This window comes from Hyposmocoma kahamanoa, unplaced genomic scaffold (genome assembly GCF_003589595.1).
Source record: "Hyposmocoma kahamanoa isolate Upper Pololo Valley unplaced genomic scaffold, ASM358959v1 87, whole genome shotgun sequence".
NCBI lineage: Eukaryota > Metazoa > Arthropoda > Insecta > Lepidoptera > Cosmopterigidae > Hyposmocoma > Hyposmocoma kahamanoa.
In genome coordinates this window covers 9227103-9245338 of record NW_020654422.1, presented here as the reverse complement: position 1 = coordinate 9245338, position 18236 = coordinate 9227103, and the positions used below count along the sequence as shown (strand labels likewise).

General features: G+C 37.8%; 1 protein-coding gene across 2 annotated transcripts in view; it reads left to right on the top strand.

Annotated features, from left to right (window-relative positions):
* LOC113235129 (serine/threonine-protein phosphatase rdgC) overlaps window positions 1-18236 on the top strand; it is a 96970-nt gene that overhangs the window by 57333 nt on the left and 21401 nt on the right. For both annotated transcript variants that reach the window (XM_026470718.1, XM_026470717.1), the window contains exons 2-3: window positions 2299-2672; window positions 11454-11581. In XM_026470718.1, coding sequence (XP_026326503.1) covers window positions 2447-2672; window positions 11454-11581 — 354 coding nt within the window. In that variant the 5' untranslated portion in view covers window positions 2299-2446. The remainder of the gene's footprint in view (window positions 1-2298; window positions 2673-11453; window positions 11582-18236) is intronic.

The following is an 18236-nucleotide window of genomic DNA, read 5'->3' as shown; positions in this document are numbered from 1 at the left end:
GTATGCTGATGACAGTACGTTGCAGACAGGTACTTCAGTGGTGAGGAACGCTACCAAAACGCAAGCTTGTCTATGCTCCACAAAACGGAGTCCCTTCGACCTGACTCGATCGACTTTCCGTGATATACTATACTGATGTATAGTTTTTAGTAATAAAAAAAGATTAAACACGTCAAAAAAGATTGCAATTGCGACCTGCTGACAGAGAATCGCATGTGATAAAAAGACAGTAAACTACAATATTGCCAATTGGAAGAAACACTCGAATAAACATAAGGTGTAACTGCTCTCGGAAGTTTATCTTGGACCAAACAATCACGAACTCCTAATAAATCACAACAATTTGTCAATGTAGAACTAATTCCGACTGAGGCAATACGTTTCAGTTTGTATAGTACAAACTGAAACGTATTCCCTTAGTGTTCTGATATTGCAATATTGGCAAATTAGTTAAACCTTCACATAATTTTATGACCCGTTGAAGTACATATGGGTGTCATATTTTAGCGAAGAAAGAATTTTTTGATTTGCGGGTCACGTATAAATCGTTTGCTACGTTTTATGTTTCAGAGGAACTATGTGTTTGCTGCGTGTCTTGACTATAGTATGCTAAATGTAGCAAAGGCTACATTTTATTACATCAAAAATCTATATATAAATGGGTTGATGATTTTTTAATTTTTTAGCGATTATGTATGTAAACGCTTGTAATAAAATTCCTATCGTCGGAACCTACCTACCAAAATCGTACCTGACGATATTATTTGTTTTGGAATATGTCAACATATAAATGTAGGTACATTCTCAATATGAATGATAATTCTCCACGTTTCGAACTAACGTTCGCAGTTGGGTTTCCATTTCCTTATTTCGGTTCGGTTTTCTCTGATTTGGGAGGTTTGTGAGTAGTGCTTATTCAGTTATTTAGATAAATTAATCTTCAATAGAAAAAGATACGAAAAAATTATAGGGTATTTAGTACAAACCTAAGTTTCACTTCTATGTTTGATCGTGTTTCAATGATATTAAAAATGTTATGTAAATGAATATTTAACAACGTAGTTGAATAGTTTGCAAGCTTATATCCCTGTGGAGGGAATGGGCCTTCAACACATAAAACCCCAGGGAAATAAAGCAAAACGAGTTCACGACAGACATTTCAACCGGAGCTGTCTACGATAAAGAGACTAGCTGGGGCAAAAGCGTTTTTGCGATTGCTTGAAGCTTTTATGGCATAGATATAGCTATCCAATCCGAGTATTTGATAAGATAAAATACCCACAGCGACTTCATATTTCTCTTAGATACCTAAGTAATTTTTTAGAAGTATAAAACGTTAGTAAGTTGAATAAAAATAATCTTAATAATATCTTAACAAACATGAATGTAATATCGTCACTGGAAAAGCGAAATTACTAACCTACAAAAGGCCAAAATGGCGCTTTAGTACTTTCACTTTTCCAGCGACGATATATTTTTCTAGAATAAATCTGGGCGTCTACTTTTATTTACAAGTCACAAAGGTGTAACTCCTTTCTATAGAGTCAATGTTGCAAACTTTTGGATAAATTTTGCTCACTCTGCCCTGGAAAGGTTCAACGAAAATATTTTGCTAAAGTATTGTTCATTCTCTCATGTACAAACGTCGACCTGTATTTTAATTTTTATATAAAATTACAGAGCTAATTTTACACCTTTTCTAAACAATGTTAAATACTTCGGATAAAATACCGTCACATTTTCCAAATAAAAAAGTTGTGCTAGTTTCTTAATTTCAGTCATTCATAATGTTAAAGTTCACCATGGCATAAATTTTTGAACAAATAGAAATATTATTAAAACGACGTTTAGTTGTTATTTAGGTTAGGTTTTAAAATAAACGTACCAGAGTAAACATTTATATTATAACATACATATGTATATGCAATTAGTGATGTTGGCGTAACTTGACGTATTTCTAAACACGCTCTCCACATTGATTGAATGTAGGACATCATAAATTATCCAGATTTATGAGAATAAGTTCATAAATTATAAAACAGGGCTATGTTTTATTGGTTTATGTAGATTATAAGACGTTGACAATGTTATTAACTATAGAATGAGACTACGTGAAATTGTCTACTAAGTTAAAGCATAGGTATAAAACTACCGTCAGCAAAAAGATAATAACAAGATAGTCTGACTTTGAGAGATCCGTTCCTTATCAGGAACTTGACCTATTTAAAACGTGGTGTTCTTAAGTGTCGCTATGTTTTGTCGAACAGGTGTATACTTAGCAAAACTTTTTATTTTCAGATCTTTACCAGTCAGCCAGACTTGGTTACGCTTGCTCTTCAACGTTACTGTCAAGAAGTCAGCCAACATTCCTAAGACACACCAAAAAAAGCCAAGATGTACGCGAAAACGAAGAGATAAGAAGTATAAGAAGGACAAAAGTCCTACCATGTTTTCGTTAGCCGAGGGATGTGGATGCGTCAATTTTCGCAGCGGACGGCGGGCACGGTCTCTGGGCGACGATTCCTCATCATGTCGGAGCTCGGAGATAGAACAGGAGGTGCCGAAGAAATTGGGAAAGAGAGTTTTAAACGGAGAATGTACCATGAAGGCTCTCGCCCCTTTCTTCAAGTTCTGGAGACGGGATGACGTCAGCATGACCAAGGCAGAGAGAAGTAAGTATATAAGTGCTATTTAAGTTCCCAGATGAGTCACGATAAAAATTATAGTTGATTTTATCTAATGTTACACTTGATAAAAGTCTTCCATGTCTTTTCTTTTGGTTGAGACATCCCTACGTGGTCCAGAGTGTACCCTCTAATCAATAAACCCTTCCACCTTAGTTGTAGGATTTAGGACAAAATGGGACAGGTTTATTGCCACTTTATCTTCGTACGTAATTCTTAGTACCTTCCTTTTATATTAAACACTGAGAATTTTCTCTTCACGGTGTTAAGTTTTAAAGTATTTCCCGAATTTGCAATTTCCTGAAGCTCAGCGGTGTACAAAGTTGAGTAGTAACAACCAAAACGTTGAATATTCTGCAGTAAAACTAAAAAAAGAAATCTTCAGCGGCGCCTGTAAGGAGCGGTCTCCGTTATAGGATTGTTTAATATGAGTAGGTAATTTCTTTTTGCATAGTTGGCTATTTGTCAGTAATAGTAAATTAAACTTTAATTGTACAAAAAAACTGCTACGTAAATATTGCATGTACATCTTCTAGCACAAAGCTAATTTAGTTTTTGACGTTGTCGACATAAATAATGTAACTCTGCCGTGTCGGGTCGCGGATGAGATACGTGACGTATATTTTCAGAGACGAACAAATTTTAGGTTTTATGCTGACCTTAAATAAATCTTTCGTATTCAGGACTTGTATTTTCAGATTTCATAAACTCTTAAGCGAATTAAGGTAAAGTACCTAATGCAAATTCAATTGAGTCTGGAAGCAAGATAAATAAAAATTTAATGTGGTAAAGTAAAAAGTAACAATTTAATAAAGGTTTTATGAATATGTTCGAACAACAGCCTCTACAAATATGACGATGTGTATTAAATATTTTTTTTTAAAGATTCGTAGTAACGATTTTCAATAACTAAAATAGTAAAAAATACGAATACATGGTTGATGTTGCTCGCGTCTTTAGGTTTACCCTCGAGACCCTACAAGTGACCCCTGGGTGATGCTAAAGAGCAATAACTACTGGTGGTAGGCTTCGACGGTGGCAAGTCCCCACCCTCCCGACGCAGTCGAGTCGCCAAATGGTTTTTACCGTGTTCCGACTCGTGTTTGGGAGTTGCCATTTGGAGGTCGGGTCTGAACAGTTGCATTGCCTCTGACGACGAGTTGTAGCTACTTGCACTGCCACACTGAGCACTCGGTACTGAAGGCTAGCGGGATCCGAACCACGGTGCACAGCTGGCCGACTGTGGGGAGTTGGGGGCCCAGGTACTGCCCAAGGCTGCCCCGCCACCCAACGAAAAATCCCGGAATGTTCCACCTTGCCGGTTGCCGAACGAACAGAGGACCAGGTGGAGGACTATCTCCGGGGGGGTTCGGGCGTCCCCGCGGTCTCCAAACCGATTGTACCCTCGTGTGGCTGTATGAGCTTGCTGCTTGGTTGAACACGACGCAGTGCCTCGTTCAACGGCCTTCCTCCTTTATTCACTTCTCCAAAAACAAGCATGAAAAGCAAAAATGGAAAAGTATTCACAGTGGTTGCATGTCCTCCCACTAAAAGTGCACCTCATTAACTTCCGACGTTTGCACTCAAATCTCGATTCGGTCCACTACCACCTTGAAACCGCAGTTGCTTTTCCTCACAGAGACGCAGATCAGATGTCCGACTGACGCAGCGTACCTCAGCTACCCCGGGTATACTCTGGAGCACAGGTTCGTACCTCGTGCCGGAGTCTGTGCGTACTTTCGCGATGACATCTGTGTCAAGCGTCTCAAGGACCTTAAGGCACTGAGTTTTTCTGATTTATGGCTCCTGGTTGATACAGGAGTTACACAAATAGTGTATTGATGTGTCTACCGCTCGCACAGTAGAGATCAGGAGACGACTAAGCTGTTCCAATGTCTGAGCGAGACGTCTGATGCGACTCAGCTCAGATACCCCGTGGCACAACTAGTCATTCTGGGGGACTTTAATGCTCACCATCAAGAATAGTTGTTCTCATACCAGATGACCGAGCACGCTGGGAGAGAAACGCGTAAACTTGCGTTAACGCTAAGCCTTTCCCAGCTCGTCAGTAGCGCCACCAGGATCCCAGATGCTAAGTTTCATTCGGCTAATTGCCTAGACCTTCTGTTAACAACTGATCCAGACCGCTACCCTGTTGTTGTAGGTTCCACTGAACTTCCGACTATTGTCTGATGAAAACTGTATCCGTATACTCCCCACCCGATCAGGGCCCTAGTGGTGACATGAGATGGGTGTGGCGATACAAGTTAGCAGATTGGGACGAAATGCGCCATTTTTTTACGTCATATCCCGGACAGGCGTGCTTTATTTCAGGAGACTCGTCGCGCTGTGCTGATGCTGTAGTCGAGGTCTTGCGTTTGGGTATGGAGTATTACATACCATACTCTGATGTAAGCAATGGACCCCAAGCTCGTCCATGGTTTAACGCTGATTGTAGTTGTGCTGAAGTACATAAACAGTCCGCGTACCAAGCTTGGGCCGATACTTGACTACGCAAAGCTCCGAGTACTCGAATTTGAAGAAAGCTTTTAATAAGGCCGCCAAGAAGTGCAACAGCGTGTGTTACTTAGGGCCAAGTTCGACCATGTGCGCCGATAGGGGCCAAACTTGTCTTTTATCCAGCAGGCAGCAAATTCTTTTGGTCCCTGGCCAAAGCACTTAAATCTAATAATTGTCGCCCATCTTTGCCACCTCTGCTGAGGCCGGATGGCTCGCTGGCTCATACTGCGGAAGAGAAAGCGAATCTCTATGCCTCACTCTTTGCAGAGAGATCGCGTTTGGATGTCGCAGGAAACCTACCACCTACTTTACCTCAGGCTGGCTACACTATGGCGCCAGTTCGTATACGCCAAAAAGAGGTACTTAAAACTCTACGAAATCTAGACGTGAATAAAGCTAGCGGGCCAGATGGAATTCCAGCAATAGTCCTGCGTAACTGTGCGCCTGAGTTATCTCCTGTTTTCACACGCCTGTACCGCCTCTCACTTGAGACTGGTGTAGTTCCCAGGTCGTGAAAGCTTGCAAACGTGCAACCTGTGCCAAAGAAGGAAAGTAGAGCTTACCCTGTCAACTATAGACCTATCTCATTCACTTCCATACTCTGCAAGACTATGGAACGTGTACTCAACAACCGTCTCCTATCGTACCTTGAAGACAACGACCTCCTCAGTGATCGCCAGTACGGATTCCGACGAGGGCGATCTACTGCGGATCTTCTTGTGTATGCCTGTCACATATGGAGCGAGGCTATAGAAAAGCAAGGCGAAGCACTTGCAGTGTCTTTGGACATTTCTAAAGCCTTTGACAGGGTCAGGCACGCAATCCTTTTAAGTTAGCTTCCCTCTTATGGCCTTCTCACTGACCTTTGCAATTGGATCTTGGATTTCTGGTGTGAACGTTCGATTCGAGTGGTGTTAGAAGGCTACTCTTCCGAACATATGGCGCTAGATGGCCGGAGAACCTCAGGGTTCCTTAGGGTTCAGGGTACTGTCTGCAACACTTTTTCTGCTGCATTTCAATGATATGTTAATTCCAGGTACCTTTGCGTATGCTGAATACAGCACAGTTGTAGATATGTACTTGACCAATGCAAGTGTTAGTGGAGGGGAAATTCAGTCTTGTCGAGAGTCCATGGTTAGCTGTTAAATTTGACACTCCAGGCAGTCTCCGATTGGGCAATGCCAATCTTGTCAAATTTAACGGTACCAAAACGCAGGCGTGTCTTTTCTCCACAAAACGGAGTCACTATGAGCTGAATTCGACTTTTCGTGGTATATCCATACCGATAGCCGACTGTCTCTAGCTACTTGGAATGGACCTGTCATCCAATTTGAATTTCGGCAGATACATTGATTCCATGGCCAAAAATACAGGAAGGAAGCTTGGGATCCTTTCCAGGGTGGGGCGTTACTTTACATCGGGACAGTTGCTTTAGCTATACCAAGCACAAACTGATCGTGCATGGAGTACTGCTGCCACCTTTGGGACGGGTCTGCTACATATCAACTGACCACTTTGGATTCAATTGACAACCATGACAAGAGACTTATAGGTGTCTGGGAATAAGTGGAGGCGAAGCTGCAGATCCTTCAACACCGCCGTAAAGTTGCCTGCTTGTCGCTATTGTACAGGATATATCAAGGAGAATGTGCGATGGAATTACACGATTTAATTCCGCCTTCCCCTTTCCATCACCGGGGGACTAGGCGTAGGCTTGGGTTCTACTCCTATGTTGTGGATATTCCAAAGATTCGCACGAAGCGTTACGCTTCCACATTTATATAGCGAACGGCTTTGGAGTGGAATTCCCTGCCTGCAGACTTGTTCCCTGAACGTTATAGCTGGGGTCATTTCAAGGCGAGAGTGAGTAGGCATTATTTAGATGTGCATGCTCCATCGTCGACCTCACCGTCACTTTCCATCAGGCGAGATGGAGGTCAAATGCGCACTTATATATTAAAAAAAATAATTATATTTGTTTATAGAAAGAAATATGTAGAGGACTGTATCAATAGGTTAAAGGGTGGGTGCCAACAACGAGTGAGCAAGACCAAGCAAATGTACTTACAGCTTTTAATAATTTACTAGAAAACACGATATCGCTATCTAAAGTCAAGAAAAAGGCGCCAAAAAGAATCACGTTTAAATTTAGAATTTAAGTATAAAACTAAAACTTAAAGAGACTATAAAATATATACAAAAGAGATTTGTTTTGATTCGCTACATCGTCCAGGCGGAGAAGAGGATGGGGCCACCTATATGTAGTATTCTTCAGAGGACGACATAGCGCGCCGCCTCGAGTCGCTACGTCTGCGACTCTGACCTCACTGTCTACCAGGGTAGAATTGGGCGATAATTACCAACTCCTCTATTCAGACGTGCTTAGGGAGGTCAGCTTTGAAAAGTGGTTACCCAGGCGGAGAGGATTCTCTACCCAGCGTAGGTCAAGGTCACGGTCATTTAATCCTAGAATGATTTAGTCGGATGAAGCGCCTAACAAAAAATGAAAAGGAGTGAGTGGTCGACGTCCGTTTAGGCAACATCGGTGTTGGCATCCATCGGAACAAGTGTTAGGAGACGGCTGTTTACGATCGCTTCGGCTTCCAGCAGGAGAGTCTCTAAAATTTCTGATTTAGGTGCTTGTCCGGCTAAATCATTTTAGGATTTTTTCTTTTTTTCGCAGGTAATATGATATATCCAGACGGATCGAAGAAATTTATCTTAGCGGTAGATCTATATTAATAATTATAACAAACTAGTGAGTAATTTCGCAAAAAAGAAAAATTTAATATCATGGTAGTAAAACATTGTGATATTCAATAAAATTCATATTATAATATGAAATATGGTTCAAAATTCAATGGTAAATAGATAGATAAATGGTTTATTTATCACAAACCAGGCACATGCGATACACACTAACAAACAAAAATAAATATGATATTATGGTATCAGTGACATCCCGTTTATTTTTCACTAAAAACGACTAACGATACACACAATTGACAATTTGACTACAGGCATAATGAATAAATAAATAAATAAGTAATGAGTACGTTTTTAAGGGAATATAATGAGACACCTGATTTTTTAAACAATTTTACCGATTTTTAGGTTTCGGTAAATAAAGCGAAGGCGTAATAAAATTGTCTGTAAGCAGTACGGTGACGTCCTTGAATGGGTTTGTGGGATAGATGAGAGGGGAAGTTGGGCGTAAGGAAAATTACGTTATCACTGTTCAAAGGTTCGCCAATATTCCTGTTCGTACCGCTATTACAAGCTGACAATAAGAAATATTGATAAAGTCTGTTTTCATAAGTTAAACTCAACGCAAAAATGCTAAATATAATAGCACTTTTCCATGTCGTATAAAATTTATTATTATTTAGTAATATCCAATAAAAAGTATAATTCGCCGCTGAAATCTATTAAGTTTGTTAAATCATGACGACGCATATTCAATGTGTGAAAGCACAATTCAAAAACAAATGCCAAAAGCTTTCTATATAATGGTGGTAAAATATATTCAACTTAATTTCATAAAGTTTTGGCAGATACAGTAGGTTACTCACTGATTAGCAGTGAAACTATTTTGGCAGCAAAATTAATAATAATTATTATTATGTTAATTTTGCGAATAAGCCTGATATTGTGATATTGAATCGATCGCAGTCGAGGGTATTTCTTGTGGACGTTACCATCTCACACGACGAGGGTTTCGTGAAAGCCGAAAGCGAAATGTCAAAAGTATCTCGATCTGGCGCACGAGATCACCGACATGTAGGATGTGACCTCCACTGAAATAATCCCAATTGTTTTATTCGCAAACGGATTAATTCCAGTCAGCTTCGCTGGCAGCTTGAGGCGGTTGGATTTCTGTGGCGTGTCGCTTTTAGCACATGTGCAGAAGGCGGTCCTGTTCGATACGGCACGTATTGTATGCCGGTTCTTGAACCTGAGTCCCTGCCGACTGTGCCAATGCCGGAGAATACCACCTCTCCCATTTAAAAATTCAAAATTTATCTTTTGGGCTTCGGGAGAGGCGAGAGTCTAAAATAGATAAAAATAACAGTAATAACGCATACACTCGTAGTCCCGCACTAGGGAAACTCTGTAACACAGGTACCATGAGGTTTGGGATTGTCTAGGTGTATGTCACACCTAGATAACCCCAAATTACACCCAAACTCGAGATAAATAAACGTAGATCTTACAAATATTTGTCCCGGCATGGCAGTCGAACCCGGGACCTCTGCGAGGCAAACCTACATGGCAAAAGTTCGGCCACTGAGGCAGTTAAAATTAGATATTGTACTTCTTTCAAATACCTAATTATTAATAAAAATAATATTCTCGGACTAGTTGGGGGAACGTTTGCCTCTGGCGTAGAAAGTTTTTCGTTCGATTCCAATCGGAAAGGCTGCACAACTAAATCAGTCTAAAATTAGTCTTTGAATCGTAAAGACAATACGCGTTAGCGAAGTTTTACAAAAGCCTATCTTGTGAAATTCCCAGCGCTTACAATCAGTCTCTACCAAAATCTAAACCTATAAGCAACTGCTTAGGGCGTCAGGCCTCGGAAGATGTCAACTCCATAGCTCTAATATGGGTCCCAGTCGAGTAAAAAATCAATCCTTTTTTTTATTTTTATACCTTCTATATATCGATATAATCTGCTTTGTATTAAAATGTAGTTTTATGTTAGTTTATGTCATTCTGACTTAAACTCTAGAGAAAATTCTCAGTTAAATTTCGAATAAGGTGGAAAATTTTTGTTAGTGGAAGTAATTAAAACATTAAACGTCGTTCGCAAAGGGCTTAATATCGAAACGTTATATTTCATTAGCTTCATCCAGTCCATTGTAACGACAATAAATTATGTCGACAAATTTTATTAAAAATTGTTACTGTGGGCTGGTGTACATTTTATTCCGTTTTGCAGAAAAACGAAAAGAGCACATCACAATTTAAAAGCTAAAGATATCCAAGATACTTAACATCGACATTGCCTAAAACACTATTGTTATAAGATTCTTGCACCTATTAGCGTAATTTATACTCGTTGATGACACCTTGAGGAAAAATCGAATGCCTAATTAATTATCCTACAACTAAATTAAGTGTTTACTTTATAACTACGACTTAACATTAAATGTAATGTATACTTGTATAGACTAGATGACGTGTGGTAGCGTGCGGCAAAATCAAAATTGTTTTGTAACACTGTACAATTACATTATACCTATGTAAATTCTATTGTTTTAAATAAATAAAAAAAAAATATTAACAAAATAAAAGGTTTAGTGTTACTTATTTCGTATATTTTTTGTGAATTGTCTATATTAAAACTTGGGTATAATTTGATGACCGTCCTAGAAAGGGCTTATAAAGGTTGCGTATTTTGATACGTAATCAAGTCCTTAATCTACGTATCAAGATACAACTAAATCGAGGTACGAGGAAGAGAACCTTGGAAATTCCATGTTATGGGTAGTACTGATATATAAATTACGAAAACCGAGTTGTATTTTGGCTACGATGAGGAACGATAAACACAATTTACTCGAGCTTATCTTCCAGGCAGAAAGGAAAGCGAAGTGTTTTTAGAAAGCGGCACTCCTGGTTAAAGACTTTGACGGAACGATTCGGTCATAGTAGCATTTAGCTCTTTCTAAGTCCAACTCCTTTTTGAGGAATTCCCAAGAATAACGTCACAGTTTGAACATTTGCGGTTTTCCATTTGGGTCGGTACGTGAATATAATATTCTAGTTTAAATTCATTAAGCCGAGCAAAATGTTGGAAATGCAACTTAAATACACTTTGTAGATTATTCACTATTTCGTACTTGCTTAAACCCACGCAATTGAGTAAGCCGTGGCAGCCTAACGGTTTGACCTACCGCTTCTCAAACAGAGGACGTGGGTTCGATTTCGGACTGCGCCTCTGAGTATTTCCGAATTTAGGTGGGAAACTTAATTTTAAATTTGCCATGCATAAAGATTTTCGGTGAAGGAAATATCGTAAGGATGTTCACATCTGCAAAGCAATTTAATGATCTGTGTGAAGGTCCCAATCACCTGCGTGGGAACAATAGCCCAAGCTCTCTCATTGTGACAGGAGATCTGTGCCCAGCAGTGGGATTTTATATAGTGTAACTATTATTATTATTATTATACCCAAGTGAAATTTACAGGTGAAGGTTTTTACCTCTTAAAATCAACGTCAATCAACTAAAGTATTTGTTACAGCGATGAAGGCTGCTATTCTGATCCAACAGTGGTACCGGCGGTATTTGGCGCGTATGGAGGTACGCAGAAGGTACACCTGGACTATCTTCCAGAGCATCGAGTACGCTGGGGAGCAGGATCAAGTGAAGGTACCAAATCACTCAATGATAACCAATATAATTCAATATATACAAGAGAAAGAAATTTTGGGCTTATCGAACGTGGATTACGAATCGATTGATTATCACAATTTAATCATTCAATATTATACCACAGTTTGACAACTGTGTCATAGTGCTAGACGTATCTATCTAGCACACAAATAAACAAACACACAATAGCAATCAGGCATGATACAGCGATAAATTTGTATAATATGAATGAAATTAAATTGTTAATTGTATTCAATTGATAATTGGCTAGACACCAATCAATTACGTTGAAACTGAGTATTCTCGTATGTTTGTTCAGCTTTAGTATGAAGGAGTTCAGCTTTAGTAGGTTGTATAGATCGGTGAAGGTGATAATGAAAGTATGGTAGGAAAAATTAAATTTTGTATTAGCTGAAGAGGATAGATACAAAATAAAACATGTAGCATAGATAATAAAAAAAAGTAAAATATTGCCTAAAACGTTAAATCTAAAAAAGTGCCTTGGGCACTGTTAGTAGATGAAGCTTTTAAAAATCGATAGCAAAATTTTAAGTGGATTAAGTTAATTCCCAAAGGCTCAAACAAAAACGCTAATGCCGTAACCGAGTAAACAATGTGGGTTGACCCATTTAATGTAGGGAGTCTAATTAACCGTAACTCGCGCTCCCAGTAGATTTCATCATTTTTTAAACGAAACCACTTTGGCACGATTCTTTATCGTAGCGTTTTTTATTTATAACGTTGATTTAGATTTTTAATGCTAGGTGTTGTTTGTAAGTGTTGCTATCAAATAATAGTGTGTTCATTTTGCTTCCGTTCGTTCACATAATATTTGCTAAAGTGGCAGCAACCGGCCACAAGTTCCCAGATGCGCCCTTTAAAACAATATTTGGACAATAAGTTACAAGCGAAGCTTACAATTTCTGCGAATTAAGCACAGTAATATTTCGGTACAAATTGAGCCTTTTACTGTTATTATAAATGGTGATTTAAACCCCAATACCTTATATCTGAATTGGGTTTATTTGTATTTATATATACATTAGTTCAATTTATTGATATTCATAAATATACAAGGCTATAAATATATAAAATAAACTTTTATAGTTTAATACTAGAAAGTAAAACTTTGTGCAATCGGGAAGATGTCATTACAGAGGCAAGCGTTGTTTTTATATTTACTTATACCAGTTTTTATTATTATTATTTTTTATTTTTATAGTTTTTATTTTTATTTTTTATTTTATTTTTTTATTATTTAAACCCTTACAGGAAACTTGTTCTCATTGTAAGTACAATTTGAAAAAATTGTCCCGTAAATATATTTTGTTTGCTCGAGGCATTTCACCCTCTGTTCACACCTCTACGTCATTTAGGTACTTGCCTAATATCTGACCCACAGGTTTACAGTAAATCGAACCAACACGTTTTCCCTGTTTCAGAATATTAAGGGAAAATTGGATTACTCCTGTAAATTAATTTTTCTCATTCGTAGGTGTTTGTTAGTAGTCTTTAATTTTGTTCGAAAATGACAAATTGAAAGTTAATTGTTGTTTTATTTTCATAAATATACAGGTAAGGTATACAATAAATACTTAAATACTAGAATGTAAAACTAGGGTTAAATTATACGAATCAAATTGGGTCCCCTGGGCAAGATGCCCAAGATGCTGGTAGCATTCCCCCTTTGTATAGCTATGCTAATAATGCGTTGGGCAAGGTAGATTTCCCAGACAGTCTATTAATTTTTTGGATAAAATTTTATACAGATGAATTGTATTGGGACCAATACATATATGCCACACACTAAATAAGCGCATAAATGTCGTATCCACCAGCTCGTCACACCATACCATACCATATTATACGCATAAATAAAAGCAAAATATTATAATATTAGTTACTAACTTCGTACAATTTCCTTTTATTAGTAGCACTACGAGAGATATAATGAGTTTCTATTGCTTGCTCATTGGGTGGGGACAAGGTACGTTGTCGTTGATCAACGCGGTAATTAAATTTACCGCCAAACCTCGCAGAGGTTCTAAAATGTAAATTACTCAAAACGTTGTTTTGTTCAGATGAGATTTACATTTCATTTGGAGTTTAAATTGGTTAAAAATTAGTTTACAGAAATTTATTATAGAATTTGCATTTACATTTCTTCCCGACATTTCTCTAGCTATTCAAAATAAAGATTCGAAATTTCAAGCTAAAGCGGATCTAAAATGATTTTAATTTGTACATCAAAAATGCATATCCCAACAGTCTCCAGTTCTGTACACATTTGTTATATTTAGGAATAGATATGTAATATTTATCCTATCTATAACCTATAACTAATACACAGTCAACACCTGCGAGATGTCTAATGAATAATTGATGTAGTTTGATTATTCGCAGCATAATTTGGGGCAGATATTCGATATTCTCAATGCTCTACTCCAGAGATTGCCATATTCAACCATGGCCGGTGTCGAAGCTTTTCTATATGCCATTGGTACTGAATTGCTGATACAACGTACAGCAATGTACCAGCGTAACAATAATCAATTTGTACTCTAATAATTCTAATAGTACGAGTACATAGTACTTTATTCACTAGCTTAGTTTCAAGGTAAAATACCTAGATATTTTTGCAATTCAGCATGTTTGCGGCAGACACCACATTTAATTAAATTTTCTGAAAACTAGTTCATAATCATGCAAAGTACGCAAACCTTGCTCGGCATAGGGGTGTGAGTTCTACTAAATCATCGTGCTCAGTGAGCATTTCACGCGTTCATTCGCCCTTGATGAACAAAGACACGCGGACATCCGACGTATTATCAAATCTCCAGAGAACAATGTGGGCATTTGACTAGTAAATTTGCGTTGTCTGAAAGTAGTCTGACATCAGGATTGGGCGTTTTAGCTTTCTATTTGCATTTGCTAATCTAGGACTTCGTCAATTTTATAACTTCGATTAATATCGGAGTTATTATATAATTATACATAAGGCGCTTTATAACACTTGGAAATTTATAATTAATATTTAAGGGAGGAAACTTAAGCGGATAATATGAGAATCTTTGCTTAGATATAATCTAAATAAGTTTTCAAATCAAATAAAAAAAATCTCCCAAAAAGAGCATCCCTTGGGCAAGAAATAAAATCAGCTTGGAATATAATTAACAAACAATGGTCGGAAAAAGGTGTTCTACGTATATAACACATGTATATGTAGATGTAGCTATAATTACACCAATTATTAATTAATTAATTACTTCTTTCGAATTCTGGAATTCCGGAAATAGTGTTACTGCATCGTAGGACAGTCGTGCTCGAAACTCACAGGCACTCAGGATGATGGTATTTATAATGATTATTGCGACTTCAAGTTTTTTACTTTTTAAGTATTGCCACTTTACTGTTTCTGCTGCTGTAAAAGTGCTGGTGAAATTACAGGCTCGCGGAACTTGTCAACTTATGTTTCGGGGCCCCGCCCCTCAGATTTTTGCGATTTAAAGCTCTGAGTGAAACTGCAACTGCTGTATACAGGCGTGTCGCTTACCACCAGGCACACGTCCTATTCGTCCCGTACGCCCCGTGCTCGTCTCGTCACTTAGTACCATAAAAAAAAAGATTGAGAGAGAATTGCATATTTCGCAGCCGTTTGGACATTAAGGACTGTCCACACACATCAGGGCCGTGCCCGGGACGTGGCCGGGGCGTGCTAGTTTGTATGAACTACGGGCCCGTCCCGGCGCCGGCCCGGACACGGACATGTGTGAACGAGTTCATACAAAATATACGCAACGATATTGTTTGAGCCCCTGACGGAGCACGGCCCGTCCACGTCCCGAGCACGGTCCGGAATGTGTGGATAGACCATAAAGCTTTTTCTGTCCGGCTAAATGTGATTCTTTGTGGTGAGTCTCCGAGACGCATCTATTGCATCTTTCCGGGTGTATTTGTCAAAACGTAACGTATGCCGTGTGGCGTTTCCGTAACATGAGGATAGAAATTTCGTCTTCTGTAGTTTTTTAATTTTGTCGCTTCGGTTTTCAGTTGAGGCAAGCAACTTTTAAAAGTCTTTGTATGCAGTATTATTTAATTTTAATAATAAAATAAAGATTTCACTGAAGCAAAATATCTAATATATACAATATTTAAATTAGGTACTTTCCCTACGTGTCCCCTAACCGTGTGTCGTTTTGTATACATTATACATTATATTTATTTTTATCGTTATTTTTCCCATAGTATATGTTTTAAATGTCCATTCACTTGAGTAGTGCTAATTTATTATCTCTGTCATTTAATTTAAATGTTTTCCTTCTTTTTATCATTTCATTTCAGTGGTTTCTGTGGACCAAAATAAGCCAATGATATGATAGCGAATACCTACGACGAGTTTATACACGAACATATTGCTGTTTGTGGTGACTTCAATGTTAACTTATTAGAAGATTCCAGTGCTAGCAGTAGGCTCATATCATTTTTCCAATGTTGTAATCTTGTGAATCTGTTCTTGGTGCCTACTAGAATAACTTCTACTACTGCCACTTGTTTAGACAACATTTATACTAACGCCGTACCTAGTAATAAATCTATTATAAATAAATTAACTTCTGATCACTGCGATCAATTGGCCACTTTTAATATAACTGTTTACAAAATGCCAAAAAAGGATATCACATGTGTTCCGATAAATAATGGTCGACTTAAAGCCTTTAGAAATAATGTAATGCTTAAACTAACTGACATTCCGTACGTTAACGATCCTAATAAATTGTATAATTCAGTTTTCAACATAGTGAAAAGTGAACGTGATAATGTTTTTAGGTCCATTTTGGACCATAACTATTAATAATTCATTGAAATTTAGTGATTGGGCGACTGTGGGAATTCACAAAAGTAGACAAAGGCTGTATGATCTTTACGATGAAAGGACTTATAACACTAGTAACAGTTTTAATGATTTTGTTAGGAAATATTCGAAAATGTTTAAACGTGTTTGTGTTGCAGTCAAAGCAATGTTTATATATAATAAAATAAAAAGCAGCGTGAATGTAGTAAAAACGACTTGGAATATTATAAACAGCGAAACTGGAAGGGTCAAACCTCGTAACTTAGATTTTCAACTAAGATTTAATGACAAAATTGTAAACACAGACGCAGAAGTTGCTAAAATATTTGAAATTTTTTTTACTAACATTCCAATTTTGACTACTAAGTCGTTAAATTCATCTCCCACCGCCGCTGAATCCTTTCTAAAAGAAAATAATGCAGTTAGTATCACTAATTTAAGGTTCCGTCATGTATTTCCAAACGATATTGTTAAAGCATTTAAGTCTATAAACATAAAAAATACTGCTGATCTTGATGGTCTTTCAGTCAGAGTAATTAATTCTATAGTTGATTGAATTACGCCTTACTTAGCCTGTGTCTTTAATAAATGTGTTGATGATGGTGTTTTTCCTGACCTCATGAAGCAAAGTAAAGTTATTCCACTTTTCAAATCTGGTAGTATTTCTGACCCAACCAATTTCAGACCTATATCAATACTACCAACTCTCAGTAAAATATTTGAAAAATTATTCTAAATCAGTGTGTGTACATTTTTATAGTAATAACTTAATGTCTCCTAAACAATTTGGTTTCACTCGGGGTTGCGCTACCACCGACGCTGGTGTCGAGTTTATTAATCATATATTTAATGCATGGGAAGTCTCACATGATGCTATTGGTGTATTCTGCGAACTTTCCAAGGTTTTTGATTGTGTGCACCATGATACACTGGTCAGGAAACTTCGCCATTATGGTGTGGCGGGACGTGATATCGACCTTCTTAAATCGTATTTGCGTGGGCACAGAGGGTCGATGTTAACGGTACGAGATCATCAGGGTCTGCAATTAGCATGGGTGTCCCTCAAGGTTCAATTCTAGGCCCATTTTTGTTTTTAGTTTATATTAATGACTTACCTAGCCTTATGGAGGGTATAAAACATGAGATAGTATTGTTTGCTGATATACTTCCTTATTATTTAAAGTTAAAAGGCACCAATGTTCCTACGACGATGTGAACAATGCTATATCTAAAGTAGTTGATTGGTTTGCTGTTAATAATCTACTTCTTAATGAGAAAAAAACAAATAGTGTGAAATTTACATTACCCAATGTTAGAGAGACGGTTACAAACATTGTAGTTAGAAACGAAAAATTGAATCTTGTGGATACAGTTGTATTTCTAGGTATAACGTTAGATGCTAAATTGCATTGGGGTCCCCATTTAAGTAAGTTATCAAAACGGCTCGGCTCTGCAGTGTACGCGATTAAAAAATAAGGAAAGTTTCAGACGTGGAAACCGCTAGATTGGTTTACTTCAGCTACTTTCACAGTCTAATCACATACGGCATTTTGCTTTGGGGTAATGCCGCCGATATCAATAGAATCTTTGTCCTGCAGAAACGTGCAGTTAGGGCAATTTACAATCTGGGCCCCAAAGTATCTTTGAGAGATAAGTTTAAGGAAATTAACATTCTTACACTAGCCTCACAGTACATTTATGAAAATGTAATTTATGTTAGAAGAAATAGTAATTTCTTTATGAAAAATAGTGACAGACATAACATTAAAACGAGGAATAAAAATAAACTAGCTTTTCTTG